The 21702-nt window shown below is 41.5% G+C and overlaps 2 protein-coding genes and 2 non-coding genes across 7 annotated transcripts; 3 read left to right on the forward strand and 1 right to left on the reverse strand.

Moving 5' to 3' along the window:
- The first annotated feature begins 715 nt into the window (after window positions 1-715).
- LOC115206393 (dual specificity tyrosine-phosphorylation-regulated kinase 1A) lies at window positions 716-12994 on the forward strand. Of its 4 annotated transcripts, none has more exons than XM_029773301.1 (12): window positions 716-1496; window positions 3310-3379; window positions 4863-5059; window positions 5231-5323; window positions 5460-5648; window positions 7161-7308; window positions 7437-7723; window positions 7900-8046; window positions 8172-8312; window positions 8437-8740; window positions 8962-9086; window positions 9417-12994. In XM_029773301.1, exons 2-12 carry the CDS (start codon window positions 3370-3372, stop codon window positions 9987-9989), a joined length of 2214 nt encoding a protein of 737 aa, XP_029629161.1. In that variant the 5' UTR covers window positions 716-1496; window positions 3310-3369; the 3' UTR covers window positions 9990-12994. The 4 variants fall into 4 exon arrangements, with proteins under 4 accessions (XP_029629161.1, XP_029629163.1, XP_029629162.1 ...); XM_029773302.1 differs by lacking the exon at window positions 716-1496 and adding an exon at window positions 1548-2308; XM_029773303.1 differs by lacking the exon at window positions 3310-3379 and having other exon boundaries at window positions 717-1496.
- Window positions 12995-13425: 431 nt separating this feature from the next.
- On the forward strand, window positions 13426-13497 carry trnap-cgg (transfer RNA proline (anticodon CGG)). The gene has a single exon. It is a non-coding gene; the product is annotated as a tRNA-Pro (tRNA).
- Window positions 13498-13725: 228 nt separating this feature from the next.
- trnap-agg (transfer RNA proline (anticodon AGG)) lies at window positions 13726-13797 on the reverse strand. The gene has a single exon. It is a non-coding gene; the product is annotated as a tRNA-Pro (tRNA).
- A 384-nt stretch (window positions 13798-14181) lies between these two features.
- Window positions 14182-17738, forward strand: LOC115206395 (52 kDa repressor of the inhibitor of the protein kinase). Its single transcript, XM_029773307.1, has 5 exons — window positions 14182-14455; window positions 14883-15003; window positions 15161-15268; window positions 15431-15467; window positions 15563-17738. The coding sequence occupies exons 1-5, from the start codon at window positions 14367-14369 to the stop codon at window positions 17458-17460; spliced, it is 2253 nt and encodes a 750-aa protein (XP_029629167.1). The 5' UTR covers window positions 14182-14366; the 3' UTR covers window positions 17461-17738.
- The last annotated feature ends 3964 nt before the right edge of the window (window positions 17739-21702 follow it).

A 21702-nucleotide genomic window follows, 5' to 3' on the forward strand; every position in this document is an offset into this window, starting at 1 on the left:
CTTTCTGTAGTTTGATCTGATTTGTGAATATCTTATCACATGTTAAACGTTACTAGTAAATTCATGTTAAGCATCAGGTTTTGCTAAACTCAGTTCATGGAACCTTAGAGAACCATTAAGCTGACAGCCATACAGTATAGGCTACATGTGGGTGCCCTTTATACCTCTAGTCTCTGCTGTGAAGCTCAACAGCCACTAAAAGAAAAACGGAATTTAATTCTGTCCTGATAAGGAACGTATTTTATAGATGTGTTCTATGCAACAATATCTCACAGCTTGTTCATATTCAGGAATCATGATGTCAATCTGACTGTTTTTTAATGTATTTTTTATTTAACCTTTATTTAACTAGGCAAGTTGGTTAATAACAAATTCTTATTTACAATGAAGAAGACTAGGTCTGCATGTCTTGCATTTCATTTAATACTAATTTATTTTTGCAGTCATACATACAGTTTTATGACTGCCACAAAAATGCATGCAAGAAAGTTTGGCAAATTCCTATTCATGCATTTTCTCAAAATAATTTAGAAATCCTATCGATGATTTTATTCTACTTTAGAATGTTATAGTTAAATTGAGACTATTTCTTCATTAGAATTACTGATTGATTGACAAGTTATGACAGCATGCAACGTTGAATTTACAGTTGAATTATTTTCGTCATTGGGTCATCCGGGGATTGGATAGTTTGATTGACAGTTGTCATAGTAACAACTCAGGCCGTCGCCATTTTGTCAGGAGGTTTTTTTGCGGATTATTTTCAAATGTTCTCCCTTCCCGCCGGAATAATGCAATCACTGGATATACCATTGACATTTGTGTTGAAAACAATGCGTCGAATGGATCGAATTTAGACAATTAAGAAGCAAATGATTTAGTATAGTTTAAATACATTTAGGGGGAGCCGCGCTTATAGTTGTCAGTGTCTCTGGTCTACCGGGCCGGTTCACTGCGCAGGTTTGGGACGCGCGCCATTTTGTGAAAATTGACATCAAAATTATTGTCCAAAATAAGCGTATATTTTAGGGCATGATATTTGTTTCATATTTTGGGGGATTTTGATTATTATTCGTTATGATTGCCTACGTCCGTATTTCCCGTGGTGAGCTTGCAAGAAAACGGAACAATCTGAATGTAGCAACCTTTTATTTAGCTATTGAATTCCTAGCTACAGAATCTTGTTAGCTAACTCGCTAACCTTAGCTAGTCAACAGCAGTAGCCACGTTCGTTTTGTCAACTAGCATACGAGCTAGCTGGCGCTAGTCGAAGTTGGGTGGATAACTAATTTTGTTGGTTGGGAACGCATTTGATCGTCAATAAGTTTTACTTGGCTGGCCAGTGGGGGATACTTTTCACCTTCGCGTTACGGGAATTGAGTTGACTGACTGCTACGGTTAACTTAGCCGACGACTGAGGGCGGAGAAGCTCAAGCTGGATAAGTTGCCCTATCATACAGGTTATTTGACTTTAAATGAAGATCGTGCCATCAGAGGTGAGCCCATATATGAAGCTGGCTATGTGTGTTGTGTAATAAAGGTAGCTAACGTTACATGGGGTGGTAATTAGCTAACTAATAAACTATCTAGCTAACGATCAGCAACCATTGCATTGGCCGGGGGATGTCATCAGAATGTCGGTAACATTAACCAGTACATATTTGCTAGCTAACGTTAGCGCTCTGGATCTAGCTACACTTAACATGTTTTAAACCTAGCTAGTGAGCTAACAACATTGTACCTTTATTTGTAGCTAGCGGCTAACTAACGTTACGTCAGAGTGCTAACGTAAGTTAATAGCTAGCTAGCTAACGTTACGTCAAAGTGCTAACGGAAGTTAATAGCTAGCTAACTAACGTTAAGTATTTATGGGTAAGCAAGGCTCGTTAGCTAGCTACGGTCGTTAACATGGCTAACTTGTTAGAAAGGTGTGGGCAAGGTAACAGTAACAAGGTAGCCAGTTAACAATTCGGGCCCCATATCATGCGTTATTGGCTTGCTAATAAGTTGGCAAGCTCGCCACATAGCTAGCTGGTCATCTAACGCGTAGCTTGCTAGTAGGCCCATACAGCTCGCTCGCAGAACACATCGTCACTGCAATCACTCTGGCGAGAGGAAACGGGTGGCTTGCCTTAACGTACCAAAGCTAGAAGGGTAACGTTAGCTAATGAGCAACCAAGCTAGGTAGTATTTGTCATTGTGGACGAAGCCAGACTTTGCCGTTGACATTTCTGCTCTTGAGAAGGCTAAACTAAACAGATGATTTCCTTTTCAAATTCCAACCATGGCGAGAAATACTCCATCACCTGTGAGTAGTTAGCTAACAGTTGACAATTCCTTATTTTCAACTGATGACAGCCCGATTTGAGTGTGCAAGTATGTAACAAAACTGAGGGAATCGTTTTTAATAAATACTGTCATAGGATAGACATAGTTAGATATGAAGATGCATACACACAATTCGTATTATAACGGTATATCAATGTAACTAGGCCTGTGTTCATGCCTCGACTCAATAGCCAGGAAAGGAACTGTTCAGAAGACGGTCCTGAAAACGGTGAATGTTATCATCGTTTATGCTTTACAAGCAATTACCTTGTTTTTCCTTAGTGGAACAGTTGGATGCGTTATTTCTACTTTATATGCACTGTTCTGAATAATTTAAATGGTATACAGTTTATTCAAAACACTTGCATTGCAATGTAGGCTTATACTGCATATCATATTTAGCAACCCTTCCCACACTGAAAATACTTCAGCTCACTGTCAATACATAGTGTAATATTTTATTTTATTTTATTAATTAGTTGCTGTTGAGGCATTCGGGTCATCTTCATCACAGGCATATCAAGTTAATGGCTTTGACAATGAGTATAGACATTCTGAGAGGAGATCTCTAGTTTTACTAGGTCCAAAACAATGGTCAACCTGATTTTACCTGCTTGTTAGGATGTCACCTGTCTTGGTGTGAACCATGTTTCTGAACTGTTCTTGCAGAAAGTAAACAGCTTTATATGGTTAATTGTCAACATGCGGAATACAATCTTTGAGTCATTGGTTCACTGAAATGAACCTGACTGACTGGGAAAATGTGATTTGTTGGATTGATTTGAGCTTTTTTTCTAGATTTACAAAATGTTAATTTTACAATATATATTTTCTGAAAAACATTGGGTGAGTCATCCATTGCCTTTGCAATGTTTTGGTATTTTTCCTCCCCCTTTTTTCCACAAGTTTTTGTGCTATTGGAAAGTAGATCCCACCAGAAATGCACAGTCAATGATACTTATCTCTTTTTGTTCTTCATAGTGGGTTGTGGTTTGCTGCTGGACTCTCCTCCCAGGATGATATGAAATTTTACAGGAGACGATGCATCCAGGTTAGCTGCAATATCTGCAATATTTTCTCTTTGGTGGGGAGGAGGCAGTCTTCTGACAATTTACAATTTGGGATTACATTACATTAAATGGAGTGATGTTTAAAATAGAACCATGGTGCACCTCAAGATGTCAGCCAAGAAAGTGGAGAAGAAAGAAATGCCAGTCATCCTTACAGATGAGTCTTTTGCATTTAGTGAGCTTGGAAGGATGCTTCAACAACTGGCAAGCATTATTATTGAACAGTTACACAAAGGACAAGCGTGAACTGACCAGCCCCAGATATAATTATATAAAGGCCAATATAATATTAAATGTACAATATTATACATGTAATATAAATCGCAATTTATAAGGAATAGTACTGTACTACTTATAGTGAGAAATGGGGTTAGACTAGGCTACCTTATTTGATTTTGTTGGAGTCTGAGGTCACCCCCATGATCAGTTATACCTAATACATGTTTTATTATTGTATGATGTGTCAGAAATGGCATATTGTATAATTCTAAACTGGAATGTAGCTACTGTACATCTTTATTTCCAAGGTTCTCCTAATAATATCTATCAGTCTGGATATATTTGTTCCTCCACAGCTGGGTCAGCTCTGTTTCTAGTGCTCTCAGATGGAGTGCAGGTTTTAGGCTGTGCTGCTATTTTGCTGTCAGGCTCTAGTGTACTGAAAGCGGCCTCTAAGTGTGCCAAAGTTCAATTTTATTTCTTGTTTATTTCTTGCTTTCTCATTGGAAAATAGGAGCCGCTCTGCCCTGGCAACAAAAGTAGGCTATTTGCATACTGCGTTGTGATTGGCCTGTGCATTGATGGGCTTGCCAAATCACGCTGTATCTCTGTGGTGATAGGCTATGCTAATTAGGTGCTGTTGCTGGGATTCTGAATAGTGGTTACTGTGTAGCGCTAGTGAATTGTGTTGTCTGGTGAGATGCTGATAGATGAAAAAGCTACGTAATACTTTTCTGATTTTTTTTTTCACATAAAGAGGTTGATGCTACCCAGGCTATATAAATATTGCATTTTTATTCCTGATCTAAAAGTACATATTCTATAGCCTCCCGCTGTTCTGTCGGCACCTTCTCACGGATGCTAATACCACAAACATGCCATATATAATTTGAATAATAGCACTATTTAACAGTAAGAGTTAGGCCTACGTCTTCCGACTCATGTCAATTATATGAGAGAAATTACACTGACCATAACATGTTAGTTAGAGTTTACCAACATCCTATTTTGGAATTTCAGTTGATAGTCATTGAGATTCATACTACATAGTAAAGGTTAAAGCTGTGTGCCTACACTTCTAGACCCCTTGATGTGGTATTTTAGATCAGTTTGTCACTGCAGGAAACCTGATTTCTCATTACTTCAGGGAAAGTTTGTATAAGGTTGTTTTTTAAATTTGTGTGTGTATATATATATATATATATATCAATTTCAGCATTAACTCGTGTAAATGTTGACTTTCAGGAGGAGAGACTTCAGCATGCAAACCTTCGTCCGTCCGGCTTGCGCCCTCTTTTTCTTTCCATGCTGCTGGTCTTCAGATGGCTGCTCCAATGCCCCATACGCACCAGCAGTACAGTGACCGCCACCAGCCAAGCACTGACCAAACTGCTGCGGTCCAACCGTACAGCGACCAGACGCAACAGCTCACTGCCAACCCGGTATACAAGCAACCCACAAACCTCTCAATTTGTCATACACTTTTTAACACGCACTTGCCCAGTATAAATCAGAACTTTAAGTAGCCTATCATTTTGATTGCAAATTGTAAGAAAAGTTCATACACATTTTTTTTTCTGAGATATTAATGCTTTCCTTGTGATTTGTTACAGAGGCACATACCCCAGTGCTTTCGTGACCCTACTTTGGCTCCCCTGAGGAAGCTCTCCATAGACCTTATCAAAACCTATAAACAGATCAATGAGGTGAGACTGGTTTCTGCTGTTTAATGAACTGCAATTGCCACAACACAAAAAAAATATAGTTTTGGATATTTTTCATGTAGTCAGTTAGATCAGGAATATGCTAATGTCTGTATTGCGGTTCTTTCCTGGACTCTAGGTGTATTATGCAAAAAAGAAGCGACGGCACCAAACGGGTCAGGGTGAAGACTCCAGTCACAAGAAAGAGAGGAAGGTCTTCAACGATGGCTATGACGATGACAACTACGATTACATTGTCAAGAATGGGGAAAAGTGGATGGACCGCTATGAGATTGACTCCTTGATCGGCAAAGGGTCATTTGGACAGGTACACTTTTGTAAATGATTCAACATTATTCTCGTGATCACTTGTGTAGCTAGTGTGATTAAAACATAAGAAAATACAGTACCCGTCAAGATTTTGGGCACACCTACTCATTCAAGGGTTTTTCTTTATTTTTTCATTGTTGAATAATAGTGAAGACATCAAAACCATGAAATAACACATGGAATCATGTGGGAACCAAGAAAGGGTTAAACAAATGAAAATATATTTTAGATTCTTCAAAGTAGCCACCCTTTGCCTTGATGACAGCTTTGTACACTCTTGGCATTCTCTCAACCAGCTTCACGAGGAATGCTTTTCCAACAGTCTTGCAGGAGTTTCCACCTATGCTGAGCACTTGTTGGCTGCTTTTCCTTCACTCTGCTGTCCAACTCATCCTAAACCATCTCAATTGGGCTGACGTCGGGTGATTGTGGAGGCCAGGTCATCTGATGCAGCACTCCATCACTCTCCTTGGTCAAATAGCCCTTACACAGCCTGGAGGTGTGTTGGGTCATTGTCCTGTTGAAAAACAAATGATAGTCCCACCAAACGCAAAGCAGATGGGATATCATAATAGTGAATACTTCATGGTGGGAACCACACATGCGGAGATCATCCCTTCACCTATTCTGCGTCTCACAAAGACACGGCGGTTGGAACCAAAAATCGCTAATTTGGTCTCATCAGACCAAAGGACAGATTTCCACCGGTCTAATGTCTATTGCATGTGTTTCTTGGCCCAAGCAAGTCTCTTCTTTAGTGGTGGTTTCTTTGCAGCAATTCGACCATGAAGGCCTGATTCACGCAGTCTCCTCTGAACAGTTGATATTGAGATGTCTGTTACTTGAACTCTGTGAAGCATTTATTTGGGTTGCAATTTCTGAGGCTGGTAACTAATGAACTTATCTTCTGCAGCAGAGGTAACCCTGAGTCTTCCTTTACTGTGGTGGTCCTCATATGAGACAGTTTCATCATAGCACTTGATGGTTTATGCAACTGCACTTGAAGAAACTGTCAAAGTTCTTGATATTTTCTTGATTGACTGACCGACCTTCATGTCTTAAAGTAATAATGGACTGTTGTTTCTCTTTGCAAATTTCAGTTGTTCTTGGCATAATATGGACTTTGTCTTTTACCAAATAGGGCTATCTTCTGTATACCCCCCTGCCTTGTCACAACATAACTGATTGGCTCAAACGCATTTAGAAATTCAACAAATTTACTTTTAGCAAGGCACACCTGTTAATAGAAATGCATTTGAGGTGACTACATCATGAAGCTGCTTGAGAATGCCAAGAGTGTGCAAATCTGTCATCAAGGCAAAGAGTGGCTACTTTGAAGAATCTCATATGATTCCATATGTATTATTTCATAGTTTTGATGTCTACACTATTAGTCTACAATGTACAAAATAGCAAAAATAAAGAAAACCCCTTGAATGAGTACGTGTTCTGAAACCTTTGGCTGGTATTGTATGTGTTGGTGTTTTTTCTCTCCTTGTGATTGCTGTAGGTTGTAAAAGCTTATGACCGTGCAGAACAGGAGTGGGTTGCCATCAAGATCATCAAGAACAAAAAAGCTTTTCTCAATCAAGCCCAGATTGAAGTGCGTCTCCTAGAGCTCATGAACAAACATGACACTGAGATGAAATACTACATAGGTAATGCACTCTAGTGCTTGTCTATTGTCCAAGCCATTATGGAGTACTGTCATGTTTTACACCAATCTCTCCTGTATGTGTATCAGCCAAGCTTGACTGGCAGAATGTCTCATTTTCCTATCATGTAGTTCACCTGAAACGTCACTTCATGTTCCGGAACCACCTCTGCCTGGTGTTTGAGATGCTCTCATACAACCTATACGACCTGCTGCGGAACACCAACTTTCGTGGCGTCTCTCTCAACCTGACCAGGAAGTTTGCCCAGCAGCTTTGCACTGCGCTCCTGTTCCTGGCCACGCCTGAGCTCAGCATCATCCACTGTGACCTGAAGCCTGAGAACATCCTGCTGTGCAACCCCAAAAGAAGCGCCATCAAGATAGTGGACTTTGGCAGCTCCTGCCAACTAGGACAGAGGGTATGCTAATTTACTACTTGGTCCAAAAGAGTTTAACCTTGTCTTTCACAAGTCTCATTCTTTGCATATGTTCTGTATACCTCTGACGTATATTCTGTTCTCAAGCTTGTAATGCTGATATCTGTAACGTTATCTTTAAGAATAGGTTGTGATTTACTCTTTTTCTCCTTCGTCAGATATACCAGTACATCCAGAGTCGTTTTTACCGCTCCCCAGAGGTGCTGCTGGGCATGCCCTATGACCTGGCCATCGACATGTGGTCCCTGGGCTGCATACTGGTAGAGATGCACACCGGAGAGCCCCTCTTCAGTGGAGCCAACGAGGTACAGTAGGCTTGACTGACTAGCTGGAGATCTTTTTAAATGTATCCAACTCTGAGTAAATTCATTTGATACACGTAATTAACATTAATCCATGGCAGTATTTTGTTCTATTCTATAATTCTCAGGTGGACCAGATGAATAAGATAGTTGAAGTTCTAGGTATCCCCCCCAATCATATTATGGACCTAGCCCCAAAAGCCAGGAAGTTCTTTGAGAAGCTATCAGATGGCACATGGAGCGTTAAGAAGACCAAAGATGGCAAAAGGGTGAGTGTTCTGCAGTTCCTCTCTCAATGTGGTGCCCAAACAGTGGCTTTTGGTAGTGTTGTGTATTTAAGTTCAAGTACCTGACACCCCCTCTGTCTCTTCCCCTCATCTTTCCTCTGAGCAGTATAAGCCTCCAGCCTCTCGAAAGCTCCACTCCATCCTGGGTGTGGAGGCCGGGGGTCCAGGTGGCCGGCGGGCGGGGGAGTCTGGCCACGCCGTCGCTGACTACTTGAAGTTCAAGGACCTGATCCTGCGGATGTTGGACTACGACCCCAAGAGCCGCATACAGCCCTACTACGCCCTACAGCACAGCTTCTTCAAGAAGACTGCAGACGAGGGGACCAACACGAGCAGCAGTGTGTCTACCAGCCCAGCGCTGGAGCAGTCCCAGTCCTCTGGAACCACCTCCAGCACCTCCTCCAGCTCAGGTAACACTCCCTGGCTCAATTGACCCTCTTTCTCTCCTCGGAATATTGCTGTTGTGGGCTCATATCTCAAAGTGGTGGCTTTTCAGTGCACTGGTGGGAAACCCAACAGTTGATGGTGCTTAAAAAAATATATACTATTTTAAACCTTTGCTAGGTTGTCATTTTTTAGATGTGGTGTGATGGACTTAGGCTGAGGTTGTGCCCTCGTCTCTCTCTTGCAGGAGGATCATCTGGGACAAGTACCAGTGGCAGAGCAAGGTCCGACCCCACCCATCACCACCTACACAGTGGAGGGCACTTTGGGGCAGTGCTGCCAGCCATCGATGGTGACACCCTCTGTCCACAGGTGACATGTCTTTGTCATTCATTTGAAGAAGCTAATTAATCAATAGACAACCTGTTGAAAGTCCTAATGTAGTCAATATTAAATGCACTGAGAATGTAATGGTATGACATTTTCCAAGAAGCATTTGACAAGAGTATTGAAATTGACATTTTAGTCATTTAGCAGACTCTCTTATCCAGAGCGACTGAATTAGTGCATTCATCTTAAGAGCTAGGTGGGACAACCACATCACAGTCATATTAAGTACATGTTTCTTCAAAGTATCTATCAGCAAAGTCAGAATGAGAGACATTAATTGATTTGATTTCTGTATCTGTGGTCCACTGACAGGCAAGAAAGACTTACCCTCCCCCATTGGTGAGGGGAGGCGGCGTTGGACCAGAGCCAGTGGCCGGAGAGACCCACCCAGTCCAGGAGACCACCTTCCATGTCCCCCCTCAGCACCCCAAGGCCCTGCACCCCCACTCCCACCCCCATCATCACCACGCGCAGGTGATGGCCACAAGGCCCCGCCCACGGCACTACACCTCCCCCACACACAGCGCCTCCACACAGGACTCCATGGAGGTGGTGCATGGCCATCTGTCCATGACCTCCCTGTCTTCCTCTGCCTCCTCTTCCTCCACATCTTCCTCTTCCACTGGGAACCATGGCAACCAGGCCTACCAGCTCCGCCACCTGCCCTTTGGGCACCACGGCGGACTGAGCATGGGGTTGGGCGCCTTCTCGAACCCCCGGCAGGAGACGGGCATGGCCGCCCACCCCGCGTACCCCATGGGCACAAACACTGGGCCAGCTCACTACCTACCAGAGGGCCACCTGGGCATGAGGCAGGGCATGGACCGGGAGGAGTCTCCCATGACTGGAGTGTGTGTGCAGCAGAGTTCCATGGCCAGCTCGTGACTGCACTGACATTTGGCTGTGTGTTCCCCCTGTGCGTCATTTTTAAGGTGGTGTTTTTTACTACAGGTGTGTCGAACTAAAGCTGCTCACGTCAGAAGGGAGATATCACTGAACCGCTACTACAGAGAAGATCCTTTGTTAAAAGAATGTGGTTTCTGTTTTTCCTTTTGCAATTATTACACATAGTAATGTTGCAAAATAACCATAGTAAAATTGAGACATCCATCTGCCATTTCACAAAATTCATGTAACAAATAACCACCGTCTGGTATTACGTGGCAAAATCTTCTGGTGAGCATTGGGGATAAAGTTGGAAGCAGTTTTACAGGTAGCTGTCAGTAATGAAATGCTAACACAGCCTCTTATTTAAAACGGTGGAATTTCTGACATTTTTGTTCCACAGGTTGTTGATTGTTTTACCCTTTTTAAAGTGAATTTTCACAAAAGAGCTGCTTTTAAAACATGTAGCTTGACCAGGAGGAAAGTGTTTGCAGTGATATTTCGTGTTGTCTGTTGGTATTGTGTAACTCTGTGAGAGGGGAGCACATAGCAGTGGAGTTCCTATGGCGTGCGCTGGCCCAGACAGTGGAGGGGATACCCTGCAGGTGGAAGATGTGGGGAGGTTCTGAGGGGAGCGCTGCCCCCATTAAGTCCAGGTGGCTGGTGAGCTGGGCCCGGCCTGGCACAGACGAGAGATTGGCTCTGGAGAAGAAAAGGATCCGGCCCAGCGCGGGGAAGACTGGTTCAGTCAGGGGCTGGTTCTCAGATAACCCTTTGGCCTTACGACTCATGGACTTGGAATGGGACGGAGCTGGACATTATCATTTGAATTAACATGGCTTTCCTCTATTTTTTTTCTCTCTAGACAGCCCTTAATTCTTTAAGGAGAATAAACATCATAAAAAAAGGTAATTAAGAATGATTTCTGAGGCCTTTCTCTACAAAGATTTCTCATTAATGGGGTCCCACATTACAGGGTCTTCTTGTACACACCAATCTCCTAAACATTATTTCCTCAATCTTGTTCACAGATTAAGGATTTCACAGTGGAAAGAACTATCTTTTCCAGAGTCCCTTTGCTTACCCCCCCCCCCCTCCCAAATCTGCATGTAGTTCCTCATCTGAACACCTGCACAAATTCTCCATCTTAAACAGAAACTGAAAAGAAAAAAAACGAGTTAAGTGACTGCCTTTTTTCCTCCTCAAATTATGCTGTGAATTTTACAATAATTTATTTTCCCTTTGGATATTTTTTATACCAAAGCAGTTGTTTTTAAAGCATATTAGGTGTCTGTAACCAATAATGTAGCAGTTCACCACTTTTGACTCCGTTTATCAAGATCTTATTTTAACGTCAATACAAAACAGCAGCAATATATTGCTCTAGCAAAACTGGAACCCGTTGTTGAACTTAACTGTTAAAATATACGGTAGCTAAGGTTGCAATGTTTTACCAAACCTGTTTCCATATTATTTGCTTGATTAATTTGTGGATTCTCTCTTTTAACCTTTAGTATGTTTAGCGACATTGGTAGTTACTCGGCAGGCTCCAGAGTAGCAGAATTAAAAGCTCATGGTTCATTGGAGACAACTGCATTCTATTTCTGCATTTTCCCCCACGTAGACTATTTTTAAGGGTTTCGCTGCCTTTCATACATAATTTGGTCGACATGCTAGCTACTGCCATAACTCAAGACTATTTTATTTTCATTACCCTGGCAGCGTACAGACAATTGTTTCAAAATGATTTGGCAGGGCACCTTGTGAGCCTGGTCCTATTCAATTGGAAAGGGTGCCAGTCAGCCCTCTTGCTAATGTCCTGAGGATGGTGCTCAACTTAGGCATGCATGTCTGTAGAACTCGACAGTAAATAAAATATATGTTTCATTCAGTTTATTTTATATCAGGGATTTTGAAGTGCTTATTTTTTTTAATGCTTTTTTTTTTTGTCATCTCTGGAAAAGTAACAAGACCAAAGTCCTGCTCATAACAGCCTTCTTAGTTAAACACACACAGACCGCAGGACACCATTCTATTGTCATCATAATTCAGGGGAGAGACCGTCATAAGGACAAATCATGTTTGGTATAACCACAAACTCAAATGCAAAGCTACCTGTAATGATATTTTGATTTTATCTAAATGTTAAAATTATATTCACAATCATTTTTCATACCCCTCATGATTTGAGATTCAGAAATTGACAGTGGTTTTGCTGGCACTCATACTGGTACTAAACATTCCAAAATAAAGGTTTAAAAAAGTATTTAAAAAAAATAAACTTGAGTGACTCTTAAGTGTGAGCCTGTTTCAGATCATGCTGAATGACCTTTGATCTAGAGCAGTTGTCATGACATGCAGCCCCTTTTTAATAGTTGAAATAGAATTTATGTATATATTTATATTTTTTAATAAAGGAAGTATAGAACTCACTACCTTGCTCCTGCTGGTATGATGATTGTTTGTCAATTTGGTGACCATTCAGTGGCAAGATCTGTTTTCTTAGTCAGTGGTGTATCATGGTCTCTGGTCAGGGGTACTTGACTACATCAGGACAACACTATGAGGTAGGGTTTGAATCAAACAGGGAAAGCTATATCTTCAAACCTTAATTTTCACAGGGTATATTGTAAGTGCATGTACATCCACAAACCTTACATTTTGGTTGTATGAGAAGCACATGGTGGAAAAAAAGTGGTTCCATTTTCAATAAGGCTGTTATGTTTGGGTTTCACACATTTGAGTACTTGTTGACATATCCCTCACCCTACAGAAGCGCAAGTCCTCTGATTTCATTTGAATATCTTTTCCTTCATTTTTTTTATTTCATCAAATTTTTTGTACATGCAACATGCACTATAAAACTGAACAGCATGGGGAAAAGGATAAGTCCATGTATCCACAGATTGTAAGATCTAGTCAAGACTTTGCTGTGTATATGACAATGCCCTTTGTATTATATTAAGACAGTCTTATGTATGATATATAAAAAGAAGTTAATTGAACTGTTGTGAGCCTCTGTTCCTCAACTTATCTTCACACACACCAATATGTATTTCTTCCAGGAATACACTGTCTATTGTCTCAATGCTATTTATACCTGCACAAATACCAAATAAATTACCATGATAGTGGACACTTTTCTGCTCAATAATAATAACTGTAACACCATAACTCCTTTGTGTAGCCTATAATTATGATTCACACTCATTAATACACTGATCAGCACAACAAACCGGCAACGTTATCGTACTAGTGTCGTAAGAAAGCCTGAGTGATTCTCTACACAACAGCAAGCTACATGTAATGGGTGGAGATGAGATGTAAATGAATTGTATTATGATTGAAGTGTCCTTATGAACTGCACATCGTCAGTCAAATTATCACGTGGAATTTCTTATTTTATAATCATGTAGATCAGCATATTTTACGCTGTGGCTCGTTGGTCTAGGGGTATGATTCTCGCTTCGGGTGCGGGAGGTCCCGGGTTCAAATCCCGGACGAGCCCATCATTTTAAATTTGAAGAGCAATGGTAAAATACAAGTAATTGAATGCTGTAACAACGTAGTGAAAAGTGGTACATTTGGTGCAACTACATAGACTATAACAGAGATTTAACAATTTATGACGCAGTGAGTTCTATTTTTGCTGGGTTTAACTCATGCACATGTATAGCGAATTCACCATGTTTCTATCCACAACGTTGACACATATTTAATTTTAGACATAAAAAGAGGGCTCGTCCGGGATTTGAACCCGGGACCTCTCGCACCCTAAGCGAGAATCATACCCCTAGACCAACGAGCCAGATTAAGTATATTAAGTATGTGTTTTATCTTTATTTACGCTCGTTTATAAGTACATTAGTATTGTTTTTTTTCATGAATCCGATCTGTAGCCGTTTAAAGTTGACTATATAACCTATATGTCCAATTGCCATGACAAACTAGATATATTTTAGCAAATTTGGGGTACCTCTTACACGAGTGTAACGAAATCGTCAGTGTAACGTAGACGCACGGTCATCTGGAATCCTCTGTTCACGGGTTTTACACTGATCCGAGGTACGTTTTTCTTTTAACCCTTACAATGTAAATGTGGAATTGTTGTTAGTTAGAGCTGATCCTGGATCTGTGCGCAGAGATAACACAAATGAGCACGTGACAAGACATCATTGTGACGTACATTGTTTGTTGAACGGAAGCCGTTCGGTTTCCTCTTTCTCAAATCCTCCAGGCCACGCTTAGCACTGTTGCGCGCCTTTTAGGTTAATTTCAAAGTAACAGGTAGCTAGCTTGTCTAATATACATTATTCAAACGCAAAGCATATGTCTGAATACTAAATTCATTTGAAATTGAATAAACGTTTATGCACAATGCCCAATTTTTGCGCGGCTCCAAATTGTACCAGGAAGAGCACTCAATCCGATTTGGCTTTTTTCAGGTTTCCAAGAGATCCAGAAAGGTATGACAACATCTGACCGTCACAATATGAACCCCTACCTTTCTCGGGGAGTAACCAGTTATACGATAGCTTGCTAAATTTAGTTATGTTGTGTTCAGTAGCACGCTAGTCATCATAGCTAACTTTCATATGTGGGAAATAGCTAGCTAGCCAGCCAAGTGGTGTGTGTGGCTTACAGTGCTGACATTCGCCTGTAGCTGAGTTGTACAGATAAGTTAGCCCCCATGGCATTTGTGATGTAGATCCATCGTACCTCTAGTGAAACTTTGGGACATATATACATTAGGTACCACCCCAGCACTAACACACCTAAATAGTAAAATAATCATCGTCTTCAGTCTGGACCATGATTCTTTAAAACGAATAGTTTGCAGGTAACTAGGCCAATAAAAATTCCAACTAACCCCTCCTATTCTGGTTTGTTCAGATGTAGGCTCTGGGTTGAGAACTGTCGCCGGGCGGATCTGGAGGTGAAAACATCAGACCAACTCAATAAACACTACAGACTGTGTGCCAAACACTTTGACCCGGCTATGGTTTGTAAAACAGTAAGTGCATGTCAAACCACAAAGGTCTTTGTTTGAAACATGTCTACCTCACTGAACAATCTGTCTTTTTAGAGATGATCATAATCTTACATTTGAGAGGTTTTGAGCTGTGTTTTGATTTTGAATAACTTGTTTTGTCTTCATTATTGTTTTTCAGAGCCCTTACAGAACAGTACTGAAGGATACTGCTATTCCAACCATATTTGATTTAACAAGCCACCTCAAAAATCCTCATAGCAGACATCGCAAGCGGATCAAAGAATTGGTATAATATCGCTTCTTTTTTTACTAGAACTTTATATCCTTGTGTTGCTTCAAAAAGGAACATTTCTGTTAACTACTACTGGCTATATTTCTGTAGGTCTGTTTTCAATGTAATAGTTAACATAGTTACATTGTCTTATGTTTCAAATAATTGTTTTAACAGACTGAAGAAGACATAAGGAGAATTAAAGAGAGAAGATGTAAGTTTAATTGTTTTTATTTTAAAGTTTTGTTGTATCCATACACCTGTTAAACATGAGCTTATATCAAATTTCATTTTTTTGTTTCCTTGCAGTGGCATCCTCCATTGAACAGCTCCACTCAAAGAAAGACATTGAGGCAACTGAGGGTCAAGATGCCGCTGAGGAGGAAATCAAGCTGTCCCCAGAGGAGAAGGAGTTCCGAGATTACCTGAGGTCTCTGTTTGAGATTGTTTTCATGCTAGGAAAGCAGAACATCCCATTGGAGACCAATGTCCCAGAAGGACTGGAGAGAGATCCCAGTAATTTCCAGGCCTTACTGGAGTACCGCATTAATGCTGGAGATGAGGCTCTGAGGAGACGGTTTGAGGCCACAGCAGTGAATGTGGAGTACCTCTCCACAGCCCAGCAGAGCCAGCTCCTAGACGTCTGTGAGGGCACTGTCAGAGAGGAGATCCTCATGGAGGTGAGAGAGAGTCGCTTCTTCTCACTGGTCACAGGGGACCTGGTGGAGTTCGCTGGGGAGAGACACCTGCCTCTCTCTTTGCGGTTTGTAGATCAGTCCAACACTCTCAGGGAGGAGTTCTTGGACTTTCTGCCGTTCGAGGGGGACGAGGCCTCACTGGTGGAGAGGCTGGAGACCCAAGTGACAGATGGGTGGGGGCTGAGGATGGAGGACTGCCGTGGCCAGGCCCATGTAGCCACCGGCACCTTTGCCACTAAAATGAAAGCTGTGGCAGTCGGACTGATGGGAAAGTACCCCATGGCAATGCACACGCCTTGTTCCACCTGCGCACTGAATATACACCTGGCCAACAGCCTTCCCTTTCCCAGTGTTCAGGTTGTCATGGCAACCCTGAGAAAGATTGGCATCTTCTTTAAGCAGTCTCCATCCTTGCAGGCTGAGCTGGAGAAGGCCATCTCTGTTTACCACCAGGGAAATTATGAGAAGGCAACCGAGCTGAAGGAGGCCTGCAGCTCTAACTGGACAGTGCAGCACAATGTGTTTGAACTGACTGTGGACCTGCTCGAGTCCCTCCTGCTGTGCATGGACTGCATTCGGGACAATGAGAACGTAAAATTCCCTGACGCTATGACTGGGGTCGCCTACTCGATCGCAGAGACCTTGGCTGACTTTGAGTTTATTGTCACCTTGGTCATCCTGAAAAATGCTCTTTCTTTCACACGAGCCTTCGGCAAAAACCTGCAAGGGGAGGCCCTTGATGTGTTCTTCGCTGCCAACAGTCTAACAGCTGTCCTGCATTCTCTGAATGAAGTCTTCGACAACATCGAGGTCTACCATGAGTTTTGGTTTGAGGAGGCTGTGAATCTGGCGGGTACCATGGAGATCCCGGTGAAGGTGCCTCGTCTGTTCCTCCGGAAGCACCGATCGCCCGACCCAGGCGAGATCCCGCCAGAGACTTACTTCAAGGAGTATGTGACGGTCCCAGTGATCCGCGGCATCATCGATGAAGTGGACGACATCTTCTCCCAGAGCAACCTCAAAGCCCTCAAGTGCCTGTCACTGGTCCCTGCCATCATGGGCCAGATGAAGTTCAACACCTCAGAGGAGAACCATGCAGATGTGTACCGCAAGGACCTCCCCAACCCAGACACTCTGCCCGCTGAGCTGCATTGCTGGAAGATTAAATGGAAGCACCGGAGCAAGGAGGTCCGCCTGCCCTCCACCATCCACGAGACACTTCAGCTGTCGGACGTCAAGTTCTTCCCCAACGTCAACTGCTTTCTGAAGGTCCTGACCACCCTACCTGTCCTGATGCTGGAGGACAGCGGCAGCTCTGAGACATCCAGGAAACGCCTGCAGACTTATCTCAGTGACACACCTATCAAACACAGGTGCAAGAGTCTGGCCGTGCTCCACATAAACTCTCATGTTAAGCATGACCTGGATGTCATGGTTGACAAATACTGCAGACTGTACCCCGAGGATGAGCCTGAACCCGAGCCTGAGATCAGCACTGTGGTGATATAGCATATTAAGTTTGAACTTTTTTCCGTATAAAGGGGACAAAATCCAATTAAAATTACATTCAAATGATGTCTCCCTGTTGTATTTTAGCTTAAGTCTTTGATAGTTTCATGAAAATTGTAACTGTAAAGTCTGAGTAAAATATTACCTCTAGACAAGGTTTTTTTGGGCATAAATGTGTAACATTTTGATAATTAATATTGCTCTGTACCTTAAGAATATTGCCATTAAACATTTTTTTAAATATTTATTTGTTCTAATTAAATGCCACCTGGTGTCTTTAATAATACTGCTCTTTATTTTATGTGAATTCGTCATATACATTTATGTTGATTTAGGACTATAGGCAATTAACTATAGGCTACCACTACAATTTGAGGGTAAATATGTATTTGTCACCGTTATTTGCCAGTCTGTTTTATGACAACTTTACAAAAAAGGTTATACCATTTCCCTCCTTCATGCTACAAGCACAAGTCTACCAGTTACTGTGACCTGCCGTGCAGAGGAGGGAAGATGATACCAAGATACTATAATCGTATACTGTTGCAATTTTACTGTAGGCTACGTTATTACTATGACGTCCGAGTTTTGTCTTGAAATTATTTGGGAAAGTCCACAAGAGGGCAGTTCAATCTCAAAAGTTGCAAAGTAGATATCGTCATCCCGAAAGAGAGCCATAAATTTAGTAATTCCGCTATTGTTCGTTGGACAAAACCACAGATACAACAATGAGACAGATATTTCACTGGATGTATAAATGTGAAGCATCCGCTTGTCGTTTCCACACACTAGCCCACTGGCGGGCAGTGGGAGAGGATGAAACAAGATGGATTTTGGCCGAAATTCTGCACATTTTCTCACCGATGAAACATTTGATCTCAATACAATTATATGTTCCCATTACTACAATATGTTAAGAACAGAGTGGACTCAGGTTTGTAGACTTTACCCATTGCAGAAGTTTGAAAAAAACGCGTTGTTTCGGAGGAGTGCAAAGGCGAATCGAGTTATTGCACACCGGCACTTCACAGAGTAGGCGTTCCCTGACGGAAATATGTAGATGATGCTAGAACGCGCCAAAAGGATCTCGCTAGCTCATGCTTGGCTCTGCCCCCCATCGCTCATGTGTTCCCATTGGAAACGAAAAGATGTGGTCTTAGTTATTGAAATGTTTGACAAAGCATATGAGGAAATTAATGGAGGGTTTTTTTTACACCGAAAATAAGGTCTGTGGTAAATTTATAATGGTCATGTTAACTGATTGATATTATCTCATAGAATAAAACATAAGATCGCATAAGCCTGTGTTAAACTCAGACCTTATTTGCCGCATTAACCGAAATCCCACATTTTTTCCAAACATTTTCCCTACAGGAATTGCTGAACAAACCAGAGGTAACTAATTTCCAGTTTTTAGGACTACAAGCTGGCCAGATGATAAATAGTTACACATTATTGCGGCGCAAAATTACCTATTTTAAACAATTCTGATAATAACGAGACTGTAATATGGCTTTTTTTTCAATTTTATTTCACCTTTATTTAACCAGGTAGGCAAGTTGAGAACAAGTTCTCATTTACAATTGCGACCTGGCCAAGATAAAGCAAAGCAGTTCGACAACATACAAAAACACAGAGTTACACATGGAGTAAAACAACATACAATCAATGATACAGTAGACAAAAATAAGACTATATACAATGTGAGCAAATGATGTGAGATAAGGGAGGTAAAGGCAAAAAAGGCCATGGTGAAAGTATAGCAAGTAAAACACTGGAATGGTAGATTTATAATTTGAAGAAAGTTCAAAGTTAAAATATAAATAATATGGTGCAAAGGAGCAAAATAATAAATAAAATAAATAAATACAGTAGGGGAAGAGGTAGTAGTTTGGGCTAAATTATAGATGGGCTATGTACAGGTGCAGTGATCTGGGAGCTGCTCTGATAGCTGGCTTGGGAACAACAACCTTAATATGGTGCTTTAGTATGTCATCACTTAATTGGGGGAGAGTTGTGCATGTGGCTCTATTTGATAGCTGTTTCTGTTTGGTATGTATGACATCCCACAGAGCCCAGAACAAGGCCGCACTCAATTTTAGTTGTTGTACGCCTTCTGGAGAGGCCCAGTCAGAGTCCTGACCACAACCCGATTGAGATGCTGTGGCATGCCCCAAGAGAGCAGTTCACACCAGACATCCCAAGAATATTGCTGAACTGAAACAGTTTTGTAAAGAGGAATGGTCCAAAATTCCTCCTAACCATTGTGCAGGTCTGATCCGCAACTACAGAAAATGTTTGGTTGAGGTTATTGCTGCCAAAGGAGGGTCAACCAGTTATTAAATCCAAGGGTTTGCATACTTTTACCACCCTGCACTGTGAATGTTTACACAGTGTGTTCAATAAAGACATGAAAACGTATCATTGTTTGTGTGTTATTAGTTTAAGCAGACTGTGTTTGTCTATTGTTGTGACCTAGATGAAGATCAGATCAAATTTGATGACCAATTTATGCAGAAATCCAGGTATTTCCAAAGCGTTCACATACTTTTTCTTGCCACTTGCCAAACATTTTTGGGGGGGCTTGCCTGTTATGCATGTTATTTTGGCATTAATACGTGTCACATATCAGTTTGCAAACAATGTTAATAAAGCTGCATACACACATGGTCTCTTTTTTATTTTCTTGAATAAGGCAGCTCCAAAATGCAGGTGTTTCAGCCTAGCTCAGTGCTTTCTGTGGTGGTGGGGCGAGCCAGCAGAAATAGGAGCATTGTGCCATGATTGGCTCAGTGTTCTGTCACTCATGGAGACAGTACGTCATCGCCAAGTTTAAGTCCTTAGTAAGGGTAGATATCCAAAATTTCAGCCCTTTGGGGCCTGCCATAGAGTGCCCTTCCAAGAAGGCTCAAGGTCATTGGCCAAAGATAAAATGACATCAAATCACGTTATATGTACAGTAGCTTTGATTGGACTGATCATGTCAACATCTTACTTTCAAAGTCTTAGCTAGCAGTCACCATCATGAATCAAGTCGACAATCTACTGGCAAATCCTTTTTAATCCTTGTCATTTGAAGAGAAATAATGAAGACAAATGATAGATTTCGGCCATTGGACATAAATATTACACAAGTTGGAAATCGCAAATTCAACAATGAGTCGTTTGGAAGGAATCAGTGGCTAACTGCAAGCATTGCAAAGCAACCACTAACGTTAGCTTGCTATTCAATGGAGTTCCCACCCTAAATCCAGAGAATGCCAGACTTTGATGACAAAGTTTGATGACAAAATTTGCCCACAAAGGACCACCACACCACCTTCACAAGGTGAGTCCAATAATGTGCTGTATGCTGCTGCATAAATTATGTCATATGTCAGGAAGATATGTATACTGTAGCTAAGAAAGTAGTACTAAGTGTATGTTGTATACTAAGCTGTTAGTAGCCCATGTGCCTCACCCTAATAATTTGGTCTATTTTCACCAACGCGGTATTGTACACACATCATTCGTGGTGTTTGTGTACTTGTTTGGTACAGCTTTGACAGTGCTACTGATAGTAGGGGTGGCGCTTGGCTTGCAGGTGCAATTTCAGAACACACAACATTCTATAATAGAATTGTGTTATTTGATGTGTCAAATTAAAAGCTTATTTAACGAGTCAAATAATGTTTATATGACGTGTATCTTTTTTGACACGCAAAGACCCAAAAGCCATTCAATGTGCCTCACCCAAATAATTTGGTCTATTTTCACCTCTTAATTTCAGCTACTGTTCTAACTTGGTGGTGCACATGTAGCCTATAACCTGTTTTAGAGAAATGTAATCATCGAATATTGTAAGAGCTTTCATTGTCTGTTTAAATTCCCACTTTATTTATCCTACAGTTCTGACTTGTTGTACAGGGAGTACACTGTAAGAACAGCCCATGTTCTGAATTCTGTCGCTGTACATTTCAAAACTGCTGAACAAATAGTTATATTGACTATCTCCGTCGTCGCTCGCTCATGAATGTCTTAATTGAAATTACGGATTGCCTCTTATCCTCTTGTCGTCCCCTTATGCCATAGTTTGTACATCTAAATTGTCAGTAGAAACCACATTTGTTTAAGCAAGTCAGCCACATTAGCTATGTTTTTTTTAAAGGCAGTAAATTAGGCTGAATGAACTGTTTCACAGCCAGACAAGGCTCAGCTGAAAGCCAGGTGTAGCAGTGGTAAGGTGTTGGGACTTCTGTTGGA

This window comes from Salmo trutta, chromosome 13 (genome assembly GCF_901001165.1).
Source record: "Salmo trutta chromosome 13, fSalTru1.1, whole genome shotgun sequence".
Lineage (NCBI taxonomy): Eukaryota > Metazoa > Chordata > Actinopteri > Salmoniformes > Salmonidae > Salmo > Salmo trutta.